The 14066-nt window shown below is 29.2% G+C and overlaps 1 protein-coding gene across 1 annotated transcript; it reads right to left on the reverse strand.

Moving 5' to 3' along the window:
• Positions 1-7244: 7244 nt before the first annotated feature.
• On the reverse strand, positions 7245-9361 carry LOC145070122 (uncharacterized). Its single transcript, XM_079017069.1, has 4 exons — positions 9228-9361; positions 8837-9077; positions 8680-8743; positions 7245-7858 (listed from the first exon to the last, which is right to left on the reverse strand). Exons 2-4 carry the CDS (start codon positions 9019-9021, stop codon positions 7589-7591), a joined length of 519 nt encoding a protein of 172 aa, XP_078873195.1. The 5' UTR covers positions 9022-9077; positions 9228-9361; the 3' UTR covers positions 7245-7588.
• Positions 9362-14066: the final 4705 nt, after the last annotated feature.

Below are 14066 nucleotides of genomic sequence, written 5' to 3' on the forward strand. Positions count from 1 at the left end.
GTCAATCAGAATGGTATCTTGGTTGACCCATCCAAGATAGAGGCAGTTCTGCGATGGGACGTTCCGAATTTTCCATCTAAGATTCAGAGTTTTCTTGGGTTGGCAGAATAGTATCGGAGATTCATTCAATACTTCTCTAAGATTACGGTTCCTCTCACAAAGTTGTCTAGGAAGGATGTTGTGTTTAGTTGGGGGCCTGAGCACCAGGCATCGTTTGAGACTCTTCAACATAGACTTTGTGAGGCGTCGGTACTTGCCCTCCCTGGGGGAGTTAAGGATTTCATGGTCTATTGTGATGTATCCATCTCGGGATTGGGTGTTGTGTTGATGCAGAGAGGGCATGTTATTTCATATGCTTCGAGGCGGCTGAAGCCTCATGAGGCAAAGTATCCAACCCATGATCTTGAGTTGGGGGCGGTGGTTTTCGTCCTCAAGATTTGGCACCACTATCTTTACGGGGTTAAGCATACTATCTACACAGACTGTTAGGGTACAAAGTTATTCATGGATTAACTTTGTGATGACTTGACTTGAGAAGAACCACTTGCACATGTGGGGTTAGAGCCTTGTGACATATGTGTGTGTGTGTGAGAGAGAGAGAGAGAGACTTGTTAGGACATCTATAAATAGTGGATTGCATTCCACTAATAAAGTGTTCTTAGAGATATAGTTCATTGATATTAGTGATTGAGATATTTATGTAGAACGAGATCTAGATCCTTTTTTGTAACTCATTGCTATGATCGAATATATCTTCTAGCACCCAAATCACAATGTTCATTGTGTTCTTTACAATTTCGCATGTCAAATCAAATGCTCATAACTCTATAATTGGTATCAGAGCGATTCTTTGACGATCGAAGTGATTTTTGAAGAAACGGTTCTTGATTTTGATGGCCTAAAGTTTCCCGAGAACCCGAGAACTAAAAGTGGAACGTTAGATCAAAACTTTTAATGGCCTAGATCAAACATGGCATATTTGTAATTATTAACAATTTCAATGGTAACATTGACTTTTTACAATAAAGTACAAGGGTAGTTAAGGGATAAAAATTAACATACATAATAATTAATCAAAATTAATTTTGAAAATACAAATCTCTCTCATCGTCTTTCTCTTTCCCCCATGTTCATCTTCATCCCAGATTTTGAGATGAAATCACTGAATCTCACCTCTTTATCCCACATTTTGAGATGAAATCGTCGAATCTCGTCATGTTCTTATTGTCGTCTTCAGTTGCCAGAGTGTATCACCTCCACCTTTGCTCCTCCATACACATGTGAATCACCAATTGTATCATTGTCATTGATTTTCCCTAAAACGCTTGTTATATCTCTTATTGGTTATCTACCACCGTATATCTGGAATAGAAATGGTTGTCTTTAGTCGCCGCGCCATTCTCACCATTGTCTTCAATCGCTAGAGTCTACCAACACCGCATCTGCTCCTCCACAACCCTGAATCCTTGATTTGACCTAAAGCATAATCGATGTCTCTCATTCCTTACCGATTGCAGTAGATTTGGAATAGAAGTGGCAAAATTATCTAATCAAAGTTGCTTCGTCAATTCACTCAACTTCAATCATTAGGTATCATTAATCCTTACCTACTTGTATTATTCGGTTTTTAATTAGGTATGAAATCAATTCATCTGTAGAATTATCTCTCTTCTTTCATCTAAACGGATACTCTTCAGATTTGGTTGATTTAACTAAGGTTTTTGTAACAATGTGTTGATTTAACTAGGTTTTCTGTAACATTGTGTGGCTGGAATTCTTTGATTCTGATTCTGATTCATTTTCACTTTAATCAATGCATATAACCGTGGCATGCCATCACCATAATATGCAAACCACACCTGGTAATCTTGAAATGAATTTTCCATTCGATCTGAATCAAAATTGTGAAAGTGAGGTTCAGGAACACTCATTTCTAACTCTTCATCATGTTTATTTATTAGGTTCCACTTATGTTGTTTATGTCCTGATTATGTGATGTGTTTGTAACAGAGAGGAAATGGCAGACTTAAAGTTCGAGATCTTACATCTGCTTTGGTTGTTGGTTAGTCGGACCAGATATCTTTTTATTTTATTTTATTATTATTCTTTTTTTGGTCTATTTGTTTGTAAACTAAGTTACATGTCATTTTTGTTCTTGATTGTTGGAAAATATTTAGTTAATTTATGGATTTTTGACATAATAGAATTTGAGATTTTTATGATTTCTCATAGTTGAACACTCTGCATATTTTTATGATTTATTTGTATTCAAGTTTTCATATGTTTACAAATGATTTTTGAATTAAATGACCATCCAAGTTATAAATACATCACAATTTAACCATACTTCTTATACTTCTTATAGATATAAACATAACAATTAGGTAGAGAACATCTTAATTAAAAAGAATGCTATCAGATATGCCTGATGTCACAGAATTGCATCCTGTACCTGAGGCTCACGTTCCTATGATGAAATTCAAGTTGAATGGTGTATCTATATATCTTCTCTATGCAAAACTTTCACTTTGGGTCATACCTGAAGTAACTAAACTTTCCTATCTTTCTTTCATCTCCATCTGTTACTGAAAACTAGTTGGTTACTTTACTAATGAACTCCATTTTACAGGATTTGGATATTTCTCAAGATTCAATACTGTAGAATGCAGACGAACAGATGGTTCGGAGTCTTAATGGATGAAGAGTTACCAACCAGATCATGCGCTATATCTAAAATGTGATAATTTTTAGGTTAGTTAACTTATTTAAAAAAATTGGAAGCAAACATTTTGTTTATAAATGTACGGATAATGTTTTCATAACTTCTCTAAATATCATTTATGCTTGAATTCAATTGGTTTAATCTTATATTCTTATTTTTTATGATATTGAAGCCTGCTACAAGTGATTTTATTTTAAGGGATACTGGAAATTGCAGCCCTAGGTACATGAGGTGCACCATTAATTAGGTGATACATGTTGTCTTAATGTCTTTCATTTTCATCTACTTTTCTTGTGAAATGTTTTAATGTAAGATTGATTTTGTTGTTGTTTGTTTAGATTCCTTGCACTTCAGATCTTTTGAACACATCTGGCATGCAATTGGCTTTATTGGTTCATCCATTAGCTCTTCCACATCCATTCAAGGAGCCTATCCAAGTAAGACTGAAAATTGGAAAATACTTGTTTTCTTGAAATTATTGAAATTGAGATATAATAATTTCAATATATACTAAAAATGTGTGAATTATTTTTCCAGATAATGGATTTTGGTGAAGGTGAACCTGTTCGTTGTTCTTGTTGCAAAGGCTATATAAAGCTTTGACTTTAGGAGCATCAACTGTCATGATGGGGAGATTTTTTAGCAGGAAGTACTGAAGCTCCTGGAGCTTATACAAATCAGGTTGGTAACTTGTAATTTTAAATTTATTAAGAAAAAATAAAACACTCGTATATAACTTACCAGATTAAGTCCTTTTTCTCATTTTGGTCAACTAGGGTGGTCAACGAGTTAAAAAATATCGAGGAATGGGATCTCTAGAAGCAATGAAAAAAGGAAGTGATGCAAGCAGATCTCAAATAACTTATTTAATTTATATGTATTAATTATTTAATACATATAAATTAAAATATCACGCCTTCATTTGATTTCTATACATCAAAAATCAGTATTCACAACTTATAAATCATGAGCACTCTTATATTTATTTCTTTCTTTCTCAATCTCTGTTGTTGGTTTGTGAGTATGCAGAAAACATTTTTTTTTGACTTATTGGACATGCTTGAGGATAAAAGTTTAAAAATAGAAGATGATTTTGACTTGCCATCATGGTCAGGTGATGAACTTGGTGTCAGGGTTCTCGTGAATGTTGATAGCTTTGGTGCTGTTGGAGATGGAGTTTATGATGACACAAAGGTGAATATAAATATATAGTCTTTCTTGAATGTGTTGATGGAGTCATTAATGGGATTCTTTTTATTTTCATGTATGTTACATAACAGGCCTTTAGAGATGGATGGAAGGAAGCATGTGTTACAGATTGCATTCACGGGAAGCAGTGCAATATATAATGATATATGCATGAGAACTCAATTGTAAAAATGGAAGAACAAGACTCGGAAGAATAACAAGGATCTCTATGTGGATATGATTCAAAGTGTCATCCAACAACTCTTCTATCAGGTCAATCATAATTGATAATGGTTCATGTTTGAATTTTCTTGAATTTTTGTATTTGTCTGAATCATGGTGTGATGGTTTTAAGTAAATCACATGTAATTCATATGCGAATTACATGTGATTCACATGTAAATCACATATGAATTACATGTGGTTCACATGTAAATCACATATGAATTACATGTGATTCACATGTAATTATGAATTACATGTGATTCACATGTAAATCACATAAGAATTACATTTGATTCACATGTAATTCACACATGATTCATATGTAAATCACATATGAATTACGTGTGATTCACATGTAAATCACAAGTGATTCACATATGAATTACATGTAATTCATATATGAATTACATGTGATTCGCATGTAATTCACATATGATTCACTTGTGATTCACATGTAAATCACAAGTGAATCACATATGAATTACATGTGATTCACATGTAAATCACAAGTGAATCACATATGAATTACATGTGATTCACATGTAAATCACTAGTGAATCACATTAGAATTACATGTGATTTACATGTATATAATATATAATTCACATATGAATTACATGTGATTCACATGCAAATCACATGTACTTCACATATGATTCACTTGTGATTCACATGTAAATCACTTATGAATTACATGTGATTCACAAGTGAATCACATATGAATTATATGTGATTCACATATAAATTACATGTAATTCACATATTAATCACATGTAAATCACAAGTGAACCACATATTAATTACATGTAATTCACATGTAAATCACAAGTGAACCACATATTAATTACATGTGATTCACATGTAAATCACAAGTGAATAACATATGAATTACATGTGATTCACATGTAAATCACTACTGAATCACATATGAATTACGTCTATATGCACACATGCATTTTGTGTGAGTGGTCTTCTTTTTTCTTTTTTTAATTTTCTTGTGAATTTTACATTTGAATCTTAAAAGATGCAATCACATGTGAATATTACATTTTATAATCACATTTGAATCTTACATGATATAATCATATGTGAATCTTATATGATATATACATGTGCATTTTTCTGAGTGTTCTTGCATTAATCATTTTTTTTTTAAATTCTTGTAGGTTTTGATGAATTTGTTGAAAAATTGAAGAGGTGAAAAGTGATAAATTGAAAAAAATATGGAAATCTTGATATGAAGAAATGATAAGACTGTGAATCTTTGTAGCATTTTTTATTTTTTATTATGTATCGAGTAAATTATTTGTTATATTATGTTTATAGATTGATTAATAAAAATGATATTTTCTATGATTTACTTACGAATATTATAGTATAATAAATATACATTTGAATCTAAAACGTTTATTTTTTTTTGTTAAAAAAAGTAAAGTTTTTTTTAACTAATCTAGTTTTTTTTTTGGTAAAACTTACTGATTTTTAACATTTTACTTTTTTTTAAAAAATATATAGTTTTTTTTTAATTGCAGTTTTTTTTGAAAAAAATTGTAGTTTTTTTGAAGAAAAAAAAATGCAATTTTTAAAAAAATAATTACAGTTGTTCTAAGAAAAATGCAGTTTTTTTTTTTTTTTTTTAAAATTGCAGTTTTAAAGAAATATTTTTTTTTTCAAATTTTTAAAAAATTCATGTATTCTGAAAAAATTAAAAAATCTGCATATTTAAAAAAAAAACGAAAAATATTAAAAAAAATCCGAAATTTTATTTGTTATGTTAATTTTTAAAACTTTTAATTAATTTTTCCAATAACAAAAAAAAATAAACATTAAATGAGATCGGTAAGATGACGATCATGCCCTGAATGAATTAATTTTGATCTAACGTTTCAACGGATCTAACCCTATATATATATATATATATATATATATATATATATATATATATATATATATATATATATATATATATATATATATATATATATATATATATATATATATTATTGTCTAAATTTTTTATATTATTTTGCTTACATTTTATTTTATTTATTGTTTAATGTTTTTTACATTTAGTTCGTATATATTATTTTGAATAATTGTTTCTAGTTTTTTGACATTGTGTTTGAATACATTTTTTTGGCGTTTTGTTTGTTTATATTTTTAAAATATTCTTTGTAAAAAAATATAAAAAAAAATTCGTTAAATGTGAATATTATTAACATATATTAGTTATAGATTTATTTTTTTAATAAGATTAATAGATAGGTTAACCGAAATTCGAAAATGAATTTCAAATTATATAATGACTAATTGGAAATCATATAACTCGAAAACGAATAAAATTTCTAAAAAATAAAAATAAATAGTGAGAGTAAAATGGTCTTTTTAAATGGACAGCAGATGTACACTGCAATTTATTTAAACCACGGGGATGATTCTTGTCAAAATTTTAAAAGTTCGACTGAAAATATGAATCTAACTAAACCATAGGGACCAAAACTATAACTTAGTCTAAATTTTATCAAAATCAAGAATATGTTTGGCCAAGCTCGTAAACTTTACTTCCTACGAGACATTTGAAATATAAAAATTATCATGGTCACAAGTACGTAACTTTTTGCTTCACAAAATATTATTGTTTAAAATACATTATTAAAAGTTAAACATGTAGAAATTTATTTTCACAAAATACTATTATTTCATAATTTTTAATTGTATTTTATGGACAAAATAAACAGATTGTTAGTTAATCATTTTATTTTTTTAAACTATTATTTTTTTAAAAACAAACAAAAAATTTGTTAATTATTTATAATAACTTTTTATAAATTAAAAATAATGATTTGGAACCTATTTTTCATGAACAAGTCAACTTACGTTAACAAATCAACTGTATAAAATTAAATACATATATCTAAAGAATATGTAAATGTAAAACTTGGTAAACAAAATTTATATTTGTTTGAATGCGATCCATATTTTGAGTTAACAAGAAGCCATAAATGCGTGAATTGAAAAGTACAAAGAAAAATTCCAAAGCCACGTGATCCTATGATCTACACAAATCTTATCATATACAGTCAGCAGAATAGAATTGAACAACAAACCAAAAAGCAAAAGCGAAAAGCTCCATTAGAAAAAGACGGTTTTCTCCTTGCCTTGTAGACAAAATTACAATCAAGGACAAGAATTGTAACCCTTTTATCTCTCCCCTCTTTCTAAACACTACCCATCATCAACAGAAAGTAAATTACCCTTTTGCCCTTCTCATGCTTATTCACCTCTCTCAAAACACATATACACATTTTAACGACTCAAAAGACCCAAACCATCACACACTTGATGACAAGTTGTTTAACCTCTACATATACAAAAAAAAAAAAAAAAAAAAAAAAAAAAACTAGACATAAATGTCCCTCTCTCATCAAAATTCACTTTGTGCTTATCGATCTTCTAAGCAACAGCGGAAATGCCCCGACAGTTGAATCCTTCGACCCTGACCGCAGGGCATTTTTGTCCAAATTTTCCTCTGGCACAACTTCCGCCACTTTTACGGGAAGATGGTGAGGCTTCGATGGTGGGTGATGGTGGGTTTGGGTTTTCGTTACCAAATTGAGCATCTTGGACCACCGGGTTTGCCGCCCGGCTAGGTGGAGACCCACAAAAGAATGGTGGTGATGATGATACCACATTGTTGGATTTTTCAGCACCACCATAACATTCCTATAAGAAAAAAAAGAAATAAAAGATGACGAGATGAGATTTTAAGTAAAAAGGTTTGACTTTCTTATTTTAAGAAGGGGGAGTAATAACAACCAAAATAACTTTCTTATTTTAAAAAGGGGGAGTAATAACAACCAAAATAAAGCTGGATCTTGGAGGTACTATAACATTAAACACCTCCACTGGTTTTCAATCAAGTAGTTAAAACCTTATTGTACAACATGCAATAAAAGTTGTGATTTTTTTGGTTTTTGGTGAAATCGGATTCATGACAGAATGAGATTTCCATGTTTCGATACAAACCCACCAACCATGGTAGCAAAGTCTCCATGGAAATTAAAATGGGTGTAGGAGTATTCTATAGTCGAAAAGAATGTGATCTATGACAAGATCTTTGCCAATAAAATGATAAATTATAAGAAAATGATGAACAAAATTGGTAAAATATTATACCCAAATTGAGGAATTCAAAGTATTTGACCATATAATATCAAAAGTTTAGTCTAATGAGTCTACAGTTATATAATAAAGCCCCAATTAAGAATTAGCCAGCAGAATCCCTGAAAAAGTTGAACAGAAAGAAACAAAATTTTGGACTCAAACGTCACTTTCAAATTAAAGGAAAATTGGACACTCGACTTGAATCCCATAAATCGAAGTAAAAGTTTAGAAGGTGATTTCAAGGAATTTTGACTTTTCGTAAGTGGCGAAATCATGATGTACCAAAGTGAAAAAAAAAAAATGGCTTGTAATTTTGATCTCAAATTACCGAGAATTCAGTTTGAAATTATATCACACAAATCACAGAAGTTCGTTGATACCTTCGTCAAAATCATATCTAGAAGCTCCATCCTTGATTTTGATTCATGCGTCTCCGTTTGATGACTGTTTTAAACATCAGAACCAAATCAGAATCAAAACATCTGGAGATAAATCGAACGAAAAATGAGAAAAGTAAAACAGAAATTGAAACAATACATGGAATAGTGCTGCTGCCATCGAGGAGATGAGGTAGAAATGGACTCTTTCATTGAAGGATTCAAGAGATACAATCGACGAGGTTTCGGGCAAACAACGCCGTTCATCGTCTCTTCACTTCTCACCAAGGCGTTGTTGTTGATGTTGTTGTTGTTCTGCTGTTGATATGCACAGCGATTCATCATCTCGAAACTCTTTCAATCAGAAAAAAATCGAGATCTGTATGCAAAATCAACAACACCTGCACACAGAAAACATAAAACGCGATTCATATTAATGAATAAACATATATACATGAGATAAACATGTCGAATACGGAAATCAAATACTGTTCACAAAACGAATCCGAAAATCGAGAGAGAGAGAGAGAGAGAGAGAGCGGGGGAAATACCTTGGGCGAAGGGTATTCATAAACAGATGACTAGAAAGAGATTTTGAAGGGGGTGAAGAGAGGAAGCTAGAAATGGGAGGTGGGTGACTATTCATTAGAATGGGATGAGAGAGATGATTGGGGACAGATTTTTAGAAAAAAATATATATATCTTTTCTTTGTGGGGAATTATTTACCTTTTAAATATATTTTGTTTTTAATTTAAGATATTTTTTGTTACTGTCTTATAAAACAAATCTCATTATTTCTAAAAATAGATTGAATAAAATAATAATATTTTTTTAAAACGTCCAAATCATTAAGCTAATTGTACAACTAATCATTAATAAAATAATATTAAAATTTAAACAAACTCCTATAAATCTTCTCTTCCAAGGTTTTGACCAGATCTTTTTTCATCTAAATAAATACTCAACACCCTATAATTTGGTCATTTCATGAATTTTTTTTTATTTTTAATATGACATGTTTCCTAAAACAAACTAATGATTAAATTGAAAATAATCATTCTCCATCGAAAAGAAATTAATTGTCGAAACAAACTATTTGTCGCCCGCCGCTTTGCGCGGGTAAACAATTAGTATATATATATATATATATATATATATATATATATATATATATATATATATATATATATATATATATATATATATCTTTTAAATATATTTTGTTTTTAATTTAAGATAATTTTTGTTATAAAAATTTTAAACACACACACACATATATATATATATATATATATATATATATATATATATATATATATATATATATATATATATATATATGGTTAGATTATTTTGTTTTCACTATCTATTGTGTGCATGTATGATTGATTCTGGACCAATATTTATAGTTATTTTAAGAAAGTAATTAATGCATATTACATGTTAAAGATATAATGAATATTAATTATATCTTCAGCATTTAATATGCATTAATTACTTTCTTAAAATAACTAAAATGATTGCTCCATAATCAATCATACATGCACACAATAGATACTGAAAACATTTGAACCTAACTATATATTAATCCTAACACAATATATATATATATATATATATATATATATATATATATATATATATATATAGAGAGAGAGAGAGAGACAGACAGAGACAGAGACAGAGAGAGAGTTAGGTTCAAATGTTTTCACTATCTATTGTGTGCATGTATGACTGATTTTGGACCAATCATTTTAGTTATTTTAAAAAAGTAATTAATGCATATTAAATGCTGAAGATGTATAACTAAAATGATTGGTCCAAAATCAGTCATACATGCACACAATAGATAGTGAAAACAAAATAACCTAACCATATATATATATATATATATATATATATATATATATATATATATATATATAGAGAGAGAGAGAGAGAGAGAGAGGATTAATATAATATGAATGAAAGACCAATTTTGGTACGTTAGATTAAAAAAATGAATGGTTAAGTTGATGATTATATATAGTTAGGATTAATATAGTGTGAGTGAAAGACCAATTTTAGTACGTTAGATTAAAAAAATGAATAGTTAAGATGATGATGACATGATGGTAATTAATTTGAATAAAACTAATGATTTTCGATTTTAAAATAACCTTTAATGATAGATTGGTAAAATTGACTAATAAGAAATTTTGGAAAGTAAGTATATTTAGGGATACAATTTAAACTAGATTTCAAAAATAAAATTAGATTTTATACATTTTAAGTTAATTAACGCTAACACATTATGATTGTAATTGATTGCGAACGGCTAGAAATTCTTATACAAAAAATGATTATTGTGTGCCGATTCTTTAATAATGTTATACTATATTATTTATACATGATTAAATTAATTAACACCGTCAATTAGATTATATTCTTTGAGAATGATGGTAACTTCATTCTTTCATGACAAAATTACAAAAATGGTCCCTGTGGTTTACTAAAAGTCACAAAGTCAGTCCCTGCTAATTTTTTTTATGGAAATGGTCCTTATGGTTTGCAAAACTTGCACATATGGCCCTTTTTACTAACTATGTTAATGTTCAACCGTTAGGGTAAGGTCATTTTCGTCTTTTCAGGTATAAAAGGACTAAATTCGTGATATATGGTAAACCACAGGGATTATTTTTGAAAATTGTTTTAAAAAAAATTATATGGCTAAAGGTTCGGGGGAGGGATCGAACCTAAGACCTTCACCTATTAAATGCCAAAGCCTTAACCAGTTAGGCTACATGTAATTTTGCTTTATGTTTTCCAAATACTAATTCATATAATAAGTAGAACGTTAAAACATAAGCAATAAATAAATTACAAAACACATTTTTTTACGTATTTTTTTAATAAAACAAAATGTATTCTCGTATTATAAAAAAAATTACAAACAATTTGTATACATTTTTATGTATTTATTTTACATAAAAACATATTTTTTTGTCTTTCATAATTTTTTTTTCGTAAAAAATATATATATTTTATATCTTTAAAAAAATATGTTTTCGTAAATATATAAATTTTTATGTCACTAAAAAATACGTTTTCGTATATAAAAACGTATTTCATAAAATATTTTTTTATATCTTTGAAAAATACGTTTTTGTATAACAAATACGTTTTAGTAAAATATATTTTTTTATGTCTTCGAAATAATAATAATTAACACTACTCATGACATAAAAAAATATATAAATTTTTTTGGATCGATAGTTCTAAAACCGGTGTTAATTATTATTATTATTATTTTACGAAATATATATATTTTACGAAATACATTTTTTTTATCCTTCGTAAAATATATTTTTTTATATCTTTAAAAAATACGTTTTCCTATAACAAATACGTTTTCTTATAACAAATACGTTTTCATGAAATATATTTTTTTGTCTTTGAAATAATAATAATAATTAACATTACTCAAGACATAAACAAAATGTATAAATTCTTTTGGATCAATAGCTCTAAAACCGGTGTTAATTATTATTATTATTTCAAAGACATAGAAAAATATATTTTACGAAAACATGTTTTTACGTTTTCATATAAAATTACGTTTTTTTTTTCTTTCACATAGAAAAAAAAGTTTTTTTCGTATAAAATGTTTCTACGTAAAAACATTAAGAACGTGATAACATAACGTAAAAATATGTTTTATGATCAAATCAAAACGACTTATATTTTTTACGTAAAAATGCGTTTTTTTTACGTAAAAATATATTTTTTACGTAAAGCAAACTAAAGACATTTTTTTACGTATGGGTGATTGGTCCCTCCCCCATATAGTTTGTTCCGCCCAACCCACTTCAACGATTTCCTAAGAAAGAAGTTAATTTAAAAAGGTCAACACAAAAATGTTGGTGAGTTCATAAGCATGTTTGAGAAAATGATTTGTATAATTTTGTAATTACCAGAAAATCCTATATTTTCTGAAAAACAGTTCAGTATGCTTGTGTCCGATCTTGTATTAATGTATGTGTGTTATTGTTTACTAGTATGCAAAGAAAATGAAGAAAAAGAAAGAGAATGTACAGAGAATGCCCCCATACAACCCTATGTTGTCTGTAAAAGAGAATGCCGGTATACCAACCCCCGAGGTTGAGTACCGACGCGAGTATGTTCCCGAGTAGTCCATTTAGAAAAGAGAATGGTCTCCTGTAAATTTGTAATGTTAATTCCTCTAAGTGAGTCGCTATAACCATACTAGATAATGACAATTTCGCCTGTCACGACGTTGTTGGACGCCGACGGAAATAGAATAAGGTTTTCGTCACCCTAGATTGATTTAGTCTAACTGTAGCGAACAACTCAGGTGTGGGGTGTCATCCCCGTATAGATCTATACACAAATCCCCGCTCTCCCTCTAAGAGACTCTGGTTATAACTATAGGCTACGATCGTACACTCAATAGGTGTCGACCGACACGTCTCACTAGATCCTTAATCGAAAATCAAGCGAAAAGAAACATATAATGCACACTCCAAGCCTAATGAATCATGTTAGCAAACAACTACGACTCACTAAACATGTAAGTCATTTCAAGGCTCGAAAGGAAAGACATTATATAACATGGGCCCAAAATATATGTAAAAGTACACTAAGGCCCATCTTACATGTGTATTATTTACAGCCCCAAATAGAATGCAAAGAGTATCCAAGGTCCGTCGAGCATGTTAGTGGGTTAATAAGGCCCAATAAACATATAAAGAGTATTCAGGACCTGTCAAGCATATAAATGGGTCATCAAGGCCCAATAACCATGAGAATCACATAATTAGCCCGTTTGTTATTATATTGTTAGTTTTAGCTCAATCATTTACCAGAATGACATAAAAGGCCCACTTTTTGTAAAAATGACATTATTGGCCATTAAGCAAAAAATTTACAATTAAAGCCCAATTTTGGTAAAAATAACATTTTAGGCCCCTTTTTAGAACAAAACTTGCATTTAAGGCTAGTTTTTGTAAAAATAACATTTTTAACTCACTTTTGTCAAAAATATCATTTCTGGCTTGGTTTTTATAAAAATATGTATTTTTAGCCCATTATAGATAATTTCATCTTTTTGGCCCAAATTTTATAATTTCACATCTTTAACCCTTATTATCACAAATTTATATTTTTGGCACAACTTTGTTGAATATGACATTTAAGCCCACAAAAGATCCAAAATTACAATTTTTGGCCCAAAGCCGTGAAAAGTCCAAATAAGGCCCATTTATGAAAATGTTTACATTTTTAGTCCTTTTAAGGTCTCAACTGTCGAAATTAAACATGTTTAGCAAAAAAATCCTTTTGAACCCCTTACTAACCGTGAGTTACATAAATAACCCATTCTTTTGTCATT

Source organism: Lactuca serriola, chromosome 8, assembly GCF_051521515.1.
Source record: "Lactuca serriola cultivar US96UC23 chromosome 8, Lser_US96UC23_V15, whole genome shotgun sequence".
Lineage (NCBI taxonomy): Eukaryota > Viridiplantae > Streptophyta > Magnoliopsida > Asterales > Asteraceae > Lactuca > Lactuca serriola.

Excerpts from the sequence above, each read along its gene's own strand:
- LOC145070122 (XM_079017069.1), bottom strand. The coding sequence starts at position 9,021 with ATGATGAATCGCTGTGCATATCAACAGCAGAACAACAACAACATCAAC. Across the intron at positions 8,744-8,836 it reads TGGCAGCAGCACTATTCCAT|TCATCAAACGGAGACGCATG; the intron begins GTATTGTTTCAA and ends TGTTTAAAACAG. Across the intron at positions 7,859-8,679 it reads TAGATATGATTTTGACGAAG|GAATGTTATGGTGGTGCTGA; the intron begins GTATCAACGAAC and ends TTTTTCTTATAG.